Source organism: Canis aureus, chromosome 22 (genome assembly GCF_053574225.1).
Source record: "Canis aureus isolate CA01 chromosome 22, VMU_Caureus_v.1.0, whole genome shotgun sequence".
Lineage (NCBI taxonomy): Eukaryota > Metazoa > Chordata > Mammalia > Carnivora > Canidae > Canis > Canis aureus.
In genome coordinates this window covers 15,891,077-15,907,532 of record NC_135632.1, presented here as the reverse complement: position 1 = coordinate 15,907,532, position 16,456 = coordinate 15,891,077, and the positions used below count along the sequence as shown (strand labels likewise).

Here is a 16,456-nt window from a genome sequence, read left to right as displayed (position 1 = left end):
ATAAGTGTTTATACCATAGGGTAGTATGACCATGAAATTTCTTCTCTTTTAATCTTTGCAAGTTGCAAAGTAGAAAGCAAAACTCTCCCCTAAAATATAAGATCATTTCTAGAAATACTGAGCACATACTTAAGAGTTAGAGATTTTCATGTAAAGTTCCAGCCTCTTGATAAGAGACCATGGGGTGGAAGGAGTGGGTAGCGGGGAGGAAAACAGAGCTTGAACCTCAGCCAAACCCCACGAGGCTACAAAAAAGCCAAGAAATATTCAGAGTGACATATGCATGAAGCCTCATGAAAGTCACCAGTGGCTATGCAGCAATGGACAAACTCAATGACTGCTGAAAGATGTGCCTAAGTGAACCCCTATCTTTTTTATTTCCCTTAATTCCTTCTCCAAATGGTAATTCTCCTTAAATGTGGCCATGATTTGTAAACACTGTGCTTTGTTCATTGCATAAAGAGTTCAATCAATGCAGAAAAGGCCCGAGGTCAGTCCACTTCCAATCAATCATACCCAGGCTTTTCAGCCCATGAAGACATACCCTGAAGTCAACTAGCCAAAGTCGCAGGGGAAAACATCATCAAAGAGAAATAGCTTCTGAAATTCACCCCATAAACCAAAAGATGATGAGTGACAGCTAAACCTCCAGGATGCTCTTTGCATTAACCCTCCTTTGGAACCGATCCTATGGAAGCATGGATTGTCCATCAGCTCCCCACCCCTTGCACTACCCCCCACATCTCATCCAACCAGCATGGTGAGACATGGTGGGGAGACAGGGATTGTGACATAAGCAAATGGCCTCAGGCTGATATATGTAAATGCCAGCCCAGGAGCTTCCTAGTAGGGACACCACCTGTGAAACCCTCACAAAGCCAACTTCTTGCAACCTCCAAGCTGAGGGCCTCATCAGAGTCGGGGAGGGACCCACTCCCTAGGAGACGGCAAGATTCTGATAGAGATGTCAAGAGCCCTAGACAGCCGGTGGTGATCATGTAGGAGCCATGGAGACTGCTATGTGTGTTTGCTCTCCATGTTGTACATGGCAGAGATGTTGTCCTCGATTATGCTCCTGTCTGTGCTGCAAGTTCCTCTTCACCTCAGAGCGGAACTGTACCTGCTTCCCCTGCCCGTATAAGGATGAGCGCAACTGCCAGTGCTGCCACTGCACCTGCTCCGAGAACCCCAACTGCCACTGGTGCTGCTGCTCCTGGGCCAATGACCCCAACTGCAAATGCTGCTGCACGACCAGCAGCAACCTCCAGTGCTACTACTATGAGAGCCGCTGCTGCCGCAATGCCACCATCACGTTCCGCAAGGGCCGCCTCAGGAGCATCCGCACCTCGTAAGTGCCAGGCACTCCATGGGACCCTCACCAGCTGTGGGCTCCTAGATGCCCTTACCCGCAAGCCATTTCTCTATCTGAAAAAAGGAGGTCAAGAATTTTGTAACAATTGAGTGTGTCCTAAACAGCCAGTAACTGCATCTAGCCCTGAGTTCCAAATCCATGCCCCACCAGCCAAGTGAATGAGCACTGCACTCTCTCACCTGCACCAAACAAGAGCTAATACTTCATCTATAAGCCACCTACCAGGCACTGCCCACACCCACCACACCACTGAGGAAACTAAGCTTTTAAAAGGTTAAGTTGCCCAGGATCACATAGCTGGTAAGATGCACCCAGATTTTGAACCCAGAATCTGTGTCTTTACTTAAAAATGCTGTACTCCAAAGTGTTCAGTATAATATCTGCCATGGTTCGGTGGGTACAGGGATTTGTGTTTTGTAATCTGTTATGTGATATAAAATGTAAATTGTCCTTTTTCTTCCTCCTCTGAACTTTTGATACCTTCAACACTTATTGGGAAAGTTAACAACTTCCCCAGGCCACTTTTGGCTCCTGTGTCCTATGAAGTACCCCAGATGGCCATCAGTTCCTGCTTAGGAACTTAAGGTCGCAATTACTTCCATGGGGCATTAGACCCCTGTGTCAAGCACTGCATATTCTCTTCCTGCTCTGATGGAGGCAGTCCTTTTATGTCATATTTGAGGAGAGTCTGGAGTAGCAAAGGCAGACTTCTTAGAGGAGAAAAGATCAAAGCTCAGTACTGTAAGATGGCAGCATTTGGAGAGGCAGAAAATGAGAGGCAGGTTTGAAGCAAAGCAATTCCATGAGCAAAGGTTCAGTGAATTCACACACAAAAAAATATTATCCATTTTGTAGTTCAGCACTTAGTAATAGATGCTCAACAAACGTTACCCTCCATTCATGAACCTCTTGTGGCATTTGCATGAGTAGAGAACCCAGGGGTCCTAGATGCAAGTCCAGAAGTTCTCAGGTGCAGAAAGTAGCATCCACACTCCTCCCTCTTGACTCAACTGCCCTATTTTCTGCATGTTCAGCAATGGAGAGTCACTGACCACATTTTAACAGAGTAGGGATGACATTGGTGCTTTGGAAAGATGCCTTAGGTCAGTCGCTCCCAAATTCTGCTTTATATTGGAATCACTTGGAGATCTTTACAAAGATCCTCATCCCCAGACATTCTGGTATCATTGGTCTGGGGTATCACCTGGACATCAGAATTGTAAAATCCACCCCAGGTGTTTCTATATTACATATGGCCTAGAGGGAACAGGAGGGAAGCTGGGAGACCTGCCAGGTGACACAGTAAGAACCCAGGTACTAGGAGAATTAGGCCTAAATTATAAGGAGGGAGCTGTGCAAAGGAGAAGAGGCTGGATATCTCAGCAAGAAAGCAAGGCTACTGGGTTTGGTGGCTCTTTGGGCATGGAACCATGGCCACTGAATGCCCAGGTCCAAGTCTGAGGCTTTCAGAAGATGGTCAGAGATCCAACTGCAAGTGTCAGGAAGTAGGCAGTGGGTACACTGAGGTTTATCTTCCAACTGGCCTCTCCCCTGGTTTCTGCATCACTGCCTCCATGCTCCTCATTGCCACTTCCTGCTCAGCACCTTGCTCATCCAGCCCCGCTCTGGTCTCATGCAGCTCTGAATTTCCCATTTCTTTCTCACTTCCTTTTTCACCTCCATCCCAGCTCTCTGGGCTACCTGTCTCTCATCCCTGCTCTCTCTTTCTTTCCCCAACATTACCTTCCCTTCCCCCCTCTTCCTGATTTCTCATGTTGTCTCCCTTTATATTACACCATGATTCTCAGAGTCCCACCTTATTGAACTAGAGGTTCATCCAGCTATCACATGTACAACTGACTGTACCTCTAGCGACTCCTTGCAGGGCCCAGGCAGGAGACCGAGAAAGCAGAGAAGGAATGGGGCTGAGAACACGGAGGAGAGCAGGCCTAGGACCTAGTATCCAAATTCCTAAAGGATGAGCTTTCCAGGAACCTGAGTCCCCACAAGAGGCACTCTATCACCACAGGGGCACCCCTTCCCAGTATGCTTGGGCAGCACCTTTGACTATCTGAGCTCTAAGAGATAGGTCCTTGGCTAAGGGATGGGGAAGGAGATAGGGGCATCTAGAGACTGCAAGAAGCCAGAAGTAGATGAGAATACAGACATAATGTCAAAATCAACACCCAAATATCACTAACGTGAAGAGACAGGAATAGTCACAAATTGTGTATCTGTTTCCACTTCAATCCTCACAGCAAACTTACTTATTTTCAGAAACTGCTTTTTGCCCTGATTATAGCTTCTTAGAACATGCACTTGAATTTTACTAGTATCCTTTTACTTCATCTATGGTTCTTCTTCATCCATGACTCTTAGAATTAAATATATGAAATCAGCCTCAACTATTAGACAAAGAATCAACACATACATATGCAGGCACACACGCACGCACACACACACACACACACACAAACAAAACAGTAGAAACACACTTTTCCTGGATTTGACCATTGTTGTCCTCTACTATGGACATTAGCTGGCTAGTACCTGAGGGGAGTATTTGCAGTGGCCACATTTATTGAGACCTTACTGTGCACCAGCAGTTAAGGACTTCATGGTTTACCTCATGTAGACTTCATAAAATTCTCATGAAGTACATAGGATTGTGAACTTTGAGCTTCAAATTACAGAGGAGGAAACTGAGAAGGGGAGAGGTATGAAACTCACCTCAAAGGCACAACTCTAAAGGTTGTACTTCAGCATGAGCACTCTCCCCTAGAGCCTAGACTCTTAACTCTTACCTCTGGGTCTTCTGGTTGAAGCACACAGGTTCCAGGCTTGGCTCAGGGATTGACCTCCTGGTGTCCTGGGAAGGACACTGTACCCATCCTCTTCTGTGTTCCATCCTACATACAATAACAATGATGTTGTCAATGCCCACCAAGCGAAACTCACCAAGAACATACCTATAGGTGGATAGGATTGGATTTATCGAGTCATTGCAACAAGTGAGAACATAACAGCATGGTTAGAAGTGAAGTGTCTCAGTAAGAAGGCATCAGCAAGTTATTATGGGATTTAGCCTCATTTTGGATGAGGACGTGGGGGTAGATCTCCTAGTGGATAGCTTGATAAAAAAAAAAAAAATCTTGTCTACAAGATGGGAAGAACACAGGGTGCCTAACACTGCAACTGGTGAAAAAACAGCAGTCACTCCCACTAACCAGAATAAGCTGAGTTTGGTTATTTTTGTGGTTTGGACGATGTTCTTGTTTGGCTTACATTCAAAGAGGATGAAGTGGTCTTATTTCTGCTTTGCTCCATCACAGTTCCAGAATGGTTTTTCAGGTGTTGGAGTTCTGTGGCCCGCCAGTAATGTCACAGAACACCAAGGCCCAACTGATGGTGCCAGGCCAGTCTATCCTGCTTTCTCTTGCTCAAAAATCACAACATGCACTTGTCTACTACTTACTGTGTTCCAGGGGCCACTCTCAAGCTTTGTACGTATTAAATGTAATTTTAATCCCCTCAAGAAACTCTATAATGTGACTGCGAATTTTATAGAGAGAAAAAAGGCAGAGAGAGGTTAACTAACTGACCTGAGATCACCCAGCTAAAAGAATAGTGGAGGCGCCTTTAGAACCCTGTGGGGGGCCCTGGCCCAGAGCCGATGCTCCCTGCCATCAACTGGCCTGCCTTGCAGTGATCCCCAGTTCTTTCGGGTGAGCTCTGGGGCATGCCTCCTAAAGCTCTCCCCACGTCTGCTTCTCCTTCCAGCTCCAAGACCGCGCTGCGCATCGGGGCCAGCGACACCCAGGTGGATGAAGTGAAGCCCACACCTGCGAACAGCAACCTGGTGGACCATCTCTCCTGCCCCATGTGCAGCCGGCTGCGCCTGCACTCCTTCATGCTGCCCTGCAACCACAGCCTGTGCGAGAAGTGCCTGCGGCAGCTGCAAAAACACGCCGAGGTCACAGAGAACTTCTTCATCCTCATCTGCCCCGTGTGCAGCCGCTCGCACTGCATGCCCTACAGCCACAAGATGCAGCTGCCCGAGAACTACCTGCGCGGGCGGCTCACCAAGCGCTACATGCAGCAGCACGGCTACCTCAAGTGGCGCTTCGACCGCTCCTCCGGGCCCATCGTCTGCCAGGTCTGCCGCAACCGGCGCATTGCCTACAAGCGCTGCATCACCTGCCGTCTCAACCTGTGCAACGACTGCCTCAAGACCTTCCACTCGGACGTGGCCATGCAGGACCACGTTTTCGTGGACACCAGCACCGAGGACCAGGATGAGAAGATCTGCATCCACCACCCGTCCAGCCGCATCACTGAGTACTGCCGCCACGACAACCAGCTGCTCTGCACCTTCTGCAAGACGGCTTTCCACAACGGCCACGACACCATCAGCCTCATCGATGCCTGCTCCGAAAGGGCCGCCGCACTCTTCAGCGCCATCGCCAAGTTCAAAGCAGGTTCTGGTCCCCTTCCCTCTCCTGCACAGTAACTCCTTATCCAGGAACTGATGGGGAAAATGGCTCTGCGCAGGCTGTTTGGGGAGGGCCTCCCCGCCCCACCCCACCTTGGGGCAATCTAAGCACTGGGAAACACTGAACGGGGCTGAAAGGCATTGGCCTGGTGTGCATGCATGGCAACTACCATCAGCCTCTTAACTTCCCTGTGCCTCGGTTTTCCCATCTGTAAAATAGGCATAGCAGTAGTAACTCCATTGGGTGACTGTAGGGATTAAATAGGTTACTCTAAGTGAAGCATGCAAAAAAGTATCTGGCACATAATCAGCACAGAAAGATTCTATCATCTTGGTTATAATCCTCATGACCTTGGACCTCATTTCCTCCTTTGGAAAATGAAAATTTGATCTTCTAGTATCACAAAGATCTGTGAGCCTTTCTAAAGTGTTTTGTCACTAAAGTTGGATATCTTTGATATTTTCCCAATTTGCAGAGGGAAAGAATTAAGTCCACGTTGAGAATTATCTCATTTTAAGTTTTCCTTGACAATGTTTTCTCAAAACTTGCAAACAGCAAAGTAAATGAACTAGTAGCAAACATATAATAACAGAAAAACTCAAAAATAGCCAATAATATTGTGGCCAACAGCTGGTTTTTCTTCTGCATGCCTGCTCAGGGTTATTTTATATTGGCTACCTATAAAATAGGTACAGTTTGTATAAGGGAAACTTACCCTAGTTTCCACGCTAGAATGCAGTACAACAATATTTTGCAGAGTTCAGCAAAGAAACCCATAGTGTCTGGGTGTTGATCCACCTGATTAGACATGAGGATTTCAGATATCCTTTTAGGGCTTTTTGCCCCCTGGGAACAGCTTCCTTGAAGAGAGGCCTACTTTGCCCAGGCCTAATCTTCTCAATCGTCCTACAGTACAGGCACTAAAATTTCCTCCATGAATAAGACAACAGGGATTCCAAGAAGTCATTGACACAAAGCAGCTAGTAAATGGGCAGATCTGGTCCATCTGACCCCAACGCCCATGTTAAATCCATAATATTCATTTGACAACCTACCCTGTGCTAAACAGTGACTAGAATCTGAATATTGAAAGATAGAAAAGCAACAGAAACCACCACCACCACCATCATCTGTGGTCTGTTTCCTTAAGAAGTGGACGACAGTCAAGTGACCAAAGTGCACCAGATCACCCCAGCCCTTTCCCTTTGTCAGATATTTCAGTGTCCATGTGTAAACATGCCTGAACATATGAGTGGGAGGCAGTTTTTCTCTGAGCTGCACAGAGGTCCTGTTGGACATAGAAATGGGTCAGAGATGGACTTTGCTAACTCTGTCACCTAGTACCTCTCCCTAGCATAGATATTTCTGGAATACCTTCATTTCTCAATTACTTCTACTAGGAGACACTGTTTATCAATTGATATTTATTCAGTTTTAGAACCACCACCAGGGAAGTCTCTATATTAAAGAAACTCTAAAGGAGCCACATTGCCAAGTAAATGGGTAGCCCCTTTAGTTCCTAATGGGTTTTCTTAAGGTTTTCTTAACTCCCTACCTTGGCTCAGCTAGATTCTCTGGGGCCTCAGCATGGGGAAAGGACTGCTGCCTACAGTCTGCTGTGGCCCCCATGCAACCACAGGAAGCCTGGATTTTTAACACAGGAGAAACCCAAGGTAGTTTCTGAGAGTCCAGGGCACCTAGGAACCAGACAATGAAATTCAATTCAGTGTAAAGGGACACCAGTACAAATTCCAGAGAGCCCAGCAATTGGAAGGAGACAGGGGTCACCTTCAAGGCATATCCATTTATATGTAGGTAAAGAATTTAACCCTGCCTATCCTTGCTAAGGGAACTACCACTACCCACACCCACCCACCCCCCCATTTTTTTAACCAGGGTTCAAACTTGCTCTTAAGGACTCAATTCACTTTTGGGGAAGGTGCCATAAATCTGCATTTTAAACAGATCTTCAGGTAATTCAAAAGCAGATGATCTGACAATACACTGAGAAACTCTGGGCCTGGGAGGGAAGATCAAGTTTGGGTCAATTGATTGAACTGTGGTGTTGATCCCAGCTGCACATTGGAACCACCTGGGGAGCTAACTAGGACCAGCAACAATGGCACCACTCAGGAGCCCGTTAGGCATGCAGAACCATAGGCCCCACCCATACTAATTTCATGTGAATCTGCATTTTTTAACAAGATCCCCCCAAAATTCCTTGAATTAGATTCTAATTTGCAGCAGCAAAATGCCTCATCTGGATTCCTGAGCCCCAACTCAGGCCAACTCAGAATCTCAGCAAGTGAGGCCAAGAGAAGAGTTTTCTTTAAAGTTCCCTAGAAGGGGCATGTGGGTGGCTCAGGTTGTGATCCCAGGGTCCTGGGATCAAGTGTTGCATCAGGCTCCCCATAGGGAGTCTGCTTCTCCCTCTGCTTCTCCCTCTCCCTATATCTCTGCCTCTCTGCCTCTCTCTCTCTCATAAATAAATAAAATTTTTAAAATAAAAAAATAAAGTTCCCCAGGGGATTTTGGAGCTCATAGAGGGCTGAGAACCACACTGGAGCAATTCAAAACATAGCCTTTGGAGTCAGACTTATAGAATTAGAGATAGGACTTGGTCTCTCCCATTTACTAGCTGTGTGACACTGGACAGTAACTTAACTTCTTGGAGCCTTAGTTTCCTCATCTATAAATGGGAACAATATCTTCCTCATAGGAAGATACGTGTTGTATATGATAATATAGAGATGTGATCCATAATATGTGTATCATATAGGTCTGGTCTATAATAAATGGTTAACAAATAATACCTACTTTTAAGAGTATTGCCTGAAAGAGATCTTGATTTAACTTTGCTCTAGGACCAGCTCTTGGAAAGCTGTCATATTTGTAAGATGGGGGAGGAGTGCTTCTGGCCTCCTCTTTCTTTTCTCTTGGTGCTGCCTCTTTCCCCCTCAACTAAGGAATTTTTATCCTACCTCTCAGGAGTTTACACAAACTTAATCCCTAATAAAGCAAGGAATTTCCTACAAGTTTCTTTGGCAGTGAGTAACTATTGAATAGTCAAAGAAATGAATGAATAAAGTTGAATTTCAGCTGCCATAAGCCACAGTAGAGTTTGCATCAGGGGAGAGCAGGAAGCACTTCTCAGCACCTCTGCAATCACCTGATTGTTTCCTGTTCAGCCCCCATCTGTATCGCCTCCTCATTCCTTCTGTGCCAGCTTGAGGGCAGAGGAAACGGCAGCTTCACAAAATAGGCCAGAGAGTGACATTTACCCTAAAGATGTTAAAAAACAGGACACATTGACTTTCACTGAATAAATACCTTTCAAGCCCTTCTACACATCCTAGTCATAGTGATAACCAAGACAGCAGTCACACCGGTTCTCATGGCCCAAAAGGATTCCTGAGTTTCTCTTACTCAAATGCACATCATTATTCCAATGGCCACCACCCACAAAAGTCCAGCTTACTCTGCACCCGGGACAATGTTAAGAACCAAGTACAAAATAATTCTTGGGCACCCCTACTCCTGAGTAAAATTTGGTGAGAATTATAGCCCATCAATTCACTGCAAAGTTGGCTGTTCAGGATAAGATCTTACCTTTAGGCCACAGAAGGTTGACATGTCTTCACATAGCTGTTGCTGCCTGATGCCTAAATCACTGTAAAGCCAACAAAGGTGCTCATTTCACAGAGATGTGCCACATACATTCTGTCTTAGCACCCTCTATACTGTAGTATCATCGTATTTATGAGTGCCTTGAGCATCAGTGCCCTTTCATATTCATATCTGTATCGCTATTACCTTGGAAGGCATGTGACATGAAACAGGTGTTTAGTGAATGTTTGTTGAATGCCTAAGTGAACCTAAAATCCAAAGCCACATAAGAGGATACAGGAAAAATTAGGTTCTCCTTGAGTGCAATAGCAGACTCTTTCTTGGAAGGAAATGGGGGCAAGGCAAGAGAGGGAGCCCGGCTGATTTCCTCCCGTTATCTAGGGCTAGGTTTTTGGTGAATGAGGCAGGCGAGGCAGCATTTAGAAGTTGTGAGAAATTTAGTTCTTTCTCTTGCCCCTGAAGAAGCTTATTACCTTTCACATAGGGAAAACCATCACCTCTTCTCAAGTCCAATATGGTGACAAGAGAAATCTGGTAAAAATTCATATCAAGGGTGGCCTTGGACTTTCCATTTCAACCCAGGGCCACCGAAATTAGATATAACTATGCCAAGAAAGAAAGGCTGTTATTCCTGAGGGAAGTATTAGATAAGGAGGCCGAGAGGGGGGTCCTGAGGGAGGCCAGATACACCTCATAAACCTGTTCTAGCCTAATTCAGTTCAACTACAAGAGGCTTCCCTCCCTCTCTGCCCACTTTCTCGTGATCCATGGGAAATTTCTCCAGTCTGCCATCGGCTTTGACACCTGGGGAGATGAAAATTTTAACGAAAGTAACTAACCTGGTTGTTTTGCAGTCCGCTATGAGATTGATAATGACCTAATGGAGTTCAACATTTTAAAAAACAGCTTTAAAGCTGACAAGGAGGTGAAGCGAAAAGAGATCCGAAATGGATTTCTCAAGCTGCGCAGCATTCTACAGGAGAAGGAGAAGTCCATCATGGAGCAGATAGAGAATCTGGAGGTGTCTAGGCAGAAGGAGATTGAAAAATATGTGTACGTCACAACCATGAAAGTGAATGAAATGGATGGCCTGATCGCCTATTCCAAGGAAGCACTGAAGGAGACAGGCCAGGTGGCGTTCCTGCAGTCTGCCAAGATTCTCGTGGACCAGATCGAAGATGGCATCCAGAGCACCTATAGGCCTGACCCGCAACTCCGGCTACACTCCTTGCACTGTATGCCCCTGGACTTTGCTGAGCTCAGCAGTGCCATCCATGAGCTCTTCCCCACAGGACCCAAGAAGGTATGCTCCTCAGGGGACTCCTTGCCCTCCCACTATCCCATGCACTCAGAAATGATGATGGCCAGGAAGGTTACTTTCAGCACTCACAGCTTCGACAACCAACAGATATACCAGCGAAGCTCCTCCTTGTTGTCCTTCAATGCCACGGGTGGTGAGAAGGCCAAGATGGGTCTGGAAGCCTATGGGCGAGCCCAATCTGCCTCACCTGCCAAACCCACAGATGGCCTCTATACATACTGGAGCGCAGGGGCAGAAAACCAGTCTGTGCAGAACAGCAACAGCTTCCACAACTGGTACTCATTCAATGATGGTTCTGTGAAGACCCCAGGCCCAATTGTTATCTACCAGACTCTGGTGTATCCTAGAGCCGCCAAGGTAAGAAAGGCTCTGGGCCTGTGGGGAAGGTGGGAGGATGTGGGGTACAAAATGGAAGTGGGTAGTCAGAAAAGGTTGCACTTACCTCTTTGACCTCTAGGGTCTAGTCACTCAAGTCTGCTCCTTTGCATTCCTCAGGGTCAGCCCATTCAAAAGGGATAAGTTCCTAAAATCTTAAGTACCCCAAGATTGGCTTAAACCAAACAACATATTTAACTCATAGACAAAAATACATCTGAAAGCCCCAACCCCATTCAAGGGCAATCCAATTGGGAACCAAAGTAATATGAAGAGACTGATTGGAGGGTGTAATATTTCCCAGGGGAAAACCTATAAGAGTAGAGAGAACACAGAAATTCAAGTTAGAAATATAGGCTGTGATTCCTCTAAATTGCTATCTTTCCTAAAGAAAGTGTCCATACTCTCGATGATTTGGAAAGAATGGAAGGATAATCCCCAGTGGAATTCCAATTCTAACCTCCTGAGATTCAAATTTTGGGGGACGTGGATCTCTCACAGACCTCTATAGCTTCTATCATCTGACTTCAGGGGACACAACTCCTCCCTGACCCTCTTGGCTTAACATGGACAAATGACCCTTCCCTTGATATTCCTTTCAAATCCAGCTGAATCTACATTGAACTGTTTATAGAATGTGTTATGAAGGTTCAGGGAGGGAAACAGAATAACTTGCAATTAGATATTCTATTAGAGCTACCTTGCCTCTCTTAGGGTTCCCTACACGGACATCTCCCAGACCAGCCCTTGGCCTGCTTTTGTGTGGCAAAACCCATCTTTTGCCACCCATCTTTTGTTTTGAGAACTCTCCCAAAGATTTTTAGCATCCTTGAACTCTAACCCATTGATTCTCAAACATTAATGTGCACCTGGAAGTCTTGTTAAAATTCAGATTCTGTTTCAGTGGGCCTCAGGGGGTCCTGAGATTTTATGTTTCTAACAACCTTCCAGGTGTTGCCATTGCTGCCAGTCTGCACACCACACTTTAACATCAAGGGTCTAAAAGCAAGAAAATGAAAGCCAGACACTGACCAAGCTTTACTTTGCTGTTCTCCTGAGACATCATAATCTGTGTTTTAGAGTCTATAATTGCCAGCAAGAATGACCTACATTGCAAAGTAGAATATACCTTCCCATGGGCTATCAGACACAGCAAAGTATCTCTGCCCTTCATGTAAGAGATACCCACAACTGAGCAGCTGAACTTTCATCTCCCAATGAAACTAGATCAGCAAAGCCTAAAGTGTATGTGACATTAGCTCAGTTATGACCTTAGGTCTCTCCATGCAACTTAGATTGCTTAGGAGGTTGGCAGTTTCTTGCTCTGGAAGGGAAGGACTAGTGATATCTGCTCCATACTTGGGCTTGGAAAACAGTCACTCCATGCCACTGGCTAGTGGTCCCTGGAGGAGCCCAAGAAACAGGCCTACATAGGAAAACCTAGTCAAGCAAGACATTGTCAAAAGAGGACACCTAAAAAAAGAGAGAGAGAGAGAGAGAGAGAGAGAGACAGAGACAGAACACCTAAACCTACTACCAAATAGTGGTTTTTGGTGTGAAGATATCATTGATCCCTATTAGGATGATGGGATGGAATTCACATGGGAAACATAGTGCTCAGTAATGCCAAAGATTAACTTAATGTTGCTTTCTCTCACAAATGATGGTTGACAGTCCTCTTAGGCTTTTGGCATAGGAAAAATCCTTAATGTTAGTCTTATAACTTGTCAATATGTATCTTAAAAATCCTAAGGAGTTTTTTCTAAAAATTCAGTTTTATTTCTAGAAATCTTTCCCAGAGAAATGATTAAAAATTTAGATAAAGATTCATGCCCCAAAAGTCTTCATTGCATCATTATTTATTAGACTATAAAATTAGAAACAACCTAAATGTTCAACTATGAAAGATTAAATCACTTATGGGACAATTATTAAAGTGGTGCTTTACTAAGTTTTTCATAATATAGGGAAATATGTAAAGCATAACAAGTGAAAGAAAAGAAGAATCAAAGCAATATAATCCAAATTATGTGTATCTCTGTATTTGTGTATGTCCCAAAATTGGAAAGAAATTAATTATTAACAGAATTTGGGGATTATAAGTGATATTTATTTTCACCCCTTATATTTTTTCTATACTTTCCAGGTCTTTTACAATGAGTATGTTAGTTTTGATAATCAGAAAAAAAAATAATTTTTACTGATGAGTTATATAAATTTATAAAAAGTTTTACAAGTATAAATATATAAAAATAACCAAAAATTATATAAATTCACAAAAATGTATGCTCTTATGAGTATTAAAAAATTAATTATATAAATGTAATAACATTTGAATTTATTAAAACTTTAAGAACACAGTAACTGCATAGAAATATAATCAGTATAAAATATTTATATCCCAGGCACAAGCTGCTAATTGACACTTGTTAAATATCTCTTTCCAAAAGTTGAAATTTTATGTTTTGAGTGTGAACATTTATTCTCCATAACTTGGGTAAGTCATTTCACCTCTCTGGTATTCTACTTCCTTGTGTGTAAAAGAGAGGGTTGGAATAGATACACCTTTTCATCTTGGTTGGTCTGTGGTTCTATTAGAATTTGCTAAATGTGGGATCCCTGGGTGGCGCAGCGGTTTGGCGCCTGCCTTTGGCCCAGGGCGTGATCCTGGAGACCCGGGATTGAATCCCACGTCGGGCTCCCAGCATGGAGCCTGCTTCTCCCTCTGCCTGTGTCTCTGCCTCTCTCTCTCTCTCTCTGTGACTATCATAAATAAATAAAAATTTATAAAAAAAAAAAAAAAAGAATTTGCTAAATGTAACCTTCCTGAGCCTTAACTGTAAAATGGGATGATAAAATTTCCCTTTAAGGGAGTTGTAAAAACTAGGTGAGTAAAGGAATGTCTGACAGAGAATCTGATGCATAGAACATGTTCAATAAATGGCATCTACCTTGCTTAGTTGTGTAAGAACAGTGGTCCCGTCATTTTGGATGATGGTAACAGAACCCAGAGGGGCATTCTTTTGTTCTTGAAATGCATCACGAGAAACATGTTAGGCCTTATCAGGCAGCCTTTCAAGGCTGTTGAACATAGTCTATGCCAAAGTCCTTAGCAGCTGGAAGAGTTGGGGTCAGCTTAAACTCACCCCACTGACAGTGACACAAATCTTTATAGGAAAGAAAGCTGAATGGTATATATTAGTATCACAGCCACATGTTCATTGCTTCATAGGTTTATTGGACATGCCCAACAGAAGATGTGGATTCTTTTGAGATGGAATTTTATGAACTCATTACTACCCCTCCTAACAATGTGCGGACAGAGCTTTGTGGGCAAATTCGGGATATAATGCAGCAGAATCTGGAACTGCACAATCTGACCCCCAATACTGAGTATCTGTTTAAAGTTAGAGCCATCAACGACAATGGTCCTGGGCAATGGAGTGACATCTGCAAGGTACTGTGCACATTTTTTTTTTCTCAGACAGACTTTCTTTATAAGCTCTGATGCAGCTCTGTTAGGATGATCATGAAATCACAGAACCTACTGTGTGATTACCCCCTCTAATCCCAGAAAACTTGTTAACTCAGGTCAAAGAGAAGGCTGCTGGCCTCAACCAACTTGGCAAATGAGGCCTGAGAATTATTAGTTCAGTTCGATTCAAAAAACATTTGGGCCAAGCATTCTTTTAGGATGTAGAGATTTAGAGGAAAATAAGACATAATCCTTGCCCTCAAGGAGCTCAGGATCCTTGTGGCAGATCATTGTGGCATGAGAAGGACAAAAAAAGAGGTGACTCAAATCAAGTGTAGAGTGCCAGATTTAACAAACATAAATACAGGACACAAACAATTTTTTTAGTATAAGCATGTCCCATGCAATATTTTGGGCATAGTTATACTATAAATTTTCATTTGCTGTTTATCTGGAAGTCAAGGAATAGCCGCTGAGCATGTCAGAATGGTCTCCCAAACAGAAGAGACAGGATTATTCCTATCTTCTTTGTGATGCAAGGTTGACTCTTCTTTGTATCCCCAAGGGATATGCATTCATGAGTATAATTTTAGTGATACTCAAAGGAGAAAAGGAAGAAAAATATCGGGACTTCCCAGAGCTACCTTACTATATAATCATGATGATATTCTTTGGGATAAGAGTAGGTTATGGCTTAATCAGGGATTCTTTAGAGGAAAGACAGTTAAGTCTGTTCATTTCAGCTTTGGAAAAGGGAAATTTATGGTACAGAGAAAGAGGAGTCTCATGAGACCACTTCCAGCCAGGACATACATCTGGTCCCCACGGGACCTGAAAAGCCATCAGTTCCTCTGCCTTCCTCTCTCTGTCTCTGTCTCTCTGTCCTCCCTCTGTCTGCTTGTCCATGCCTGCTTCTGCTCAAATCTGCACGACTTTCAGCCAGTTTGTAGTATAACCTCCCCTAAATTCAGCTTGCTTGTGGTTTTGGATTTTCTTGGCCCAATCTCTATGTGATCAACACAATCATTGATTGTAGCCACTCTCCCTTTGTCTTGGGTCAAATGTTTGCAGAAGGGAATCTGATTCATTGCTCTCTCTAGCGATGAAGGGAAGCAGGAGGTAGGGTGGGGGCAGGATTATGCTGTTAGTTGGCCTACCAGTAGCAAGTCTGCTGGAGGTGGAGGCTCTCTAGTCCATCTGGACTACTTCTGGAGCCAGCACCCACATGCACCCCCTCCACCCACAGAGGTCAGACACTTAGCTGGGAAGGAAGTGGAATGAGAAAGTCTGCCTTGCTGCTCCTCTTGCTCTACCCCTGCCAGTTACACTATCAGTAAGGTGCCTCCGAGCCCAAGTTTTATCACTACCCTTCTCTCCCAAGCATGAAACACCCATAGCTGCTACCATATTTTGCATGTCCTTTTGACTATGGATTTTTCCTTCATCTAATTCCATCTGCCTTCTCATTTTTCAGAAATTCCTCAAAAATGTCTTGCTTATGAAGGGCACTCAGTGCTGTTACTAATTTTTTTTTAAATGTATCTCCTGTCATTTTTACATGCTAGGGTCAAGGACAGGGGGGTGGAGAGACTAAAATGTGTCGGCCCTTCTTAGATAGATGTTTTGTCCTTCCTCTTAAGCTCTGAACTCCCTGAGAACAAACTTCATGTCTAATTCATCTCTCTTTCTCCCACAATGCTTACCACAGCACTGTGCATATCACAGGTTCTTAATGGTTATTGAATGAATACATGACTGAAAATGTGACCAAACAAATGAATATATGAATGAAT

General features: G+C 44.2%; 1 protein-coding gene across 4 annotated transcripts in view; it reads left to right on the top strand.

Moving 5' to 3' along the window:
• Positions 1-817: 817 nt before the first annotated feature.
• Positions 818-16,456, top strand: part of TRIM42 (tripartite motif containing 42) — a 49,520-nt gene continuing 33,881 nt past the window's right edge. For 2 of the 4 annotated variants that reach the window (XM_077864938.1, XM_077864939.1), the window contains exons 1-4: positions 818-1,348; positions 5,153-5,850; positions 10,347-11,170; positions 14,421-14,645. In XM_077864938.1, the coding sequence (XP_077721064.1) occupies positions 1,008-1,348; positions 5,153-5,850; positions 10,347-11,170; positions 14,421-14,645 (2,088 nt within the window). In that variant the 5' untranslated portion in view covers positions 818-1,007. The remainder of the gene's footprint in view (positions 1,349-5,152; positions 5,851-10,346; positions 11,171-14,420; positions 14,646-16,456) is intronic. The other 2 variants (XM_077864940.1, XM_077864937.1) reach the window with 1 other exon arrangement.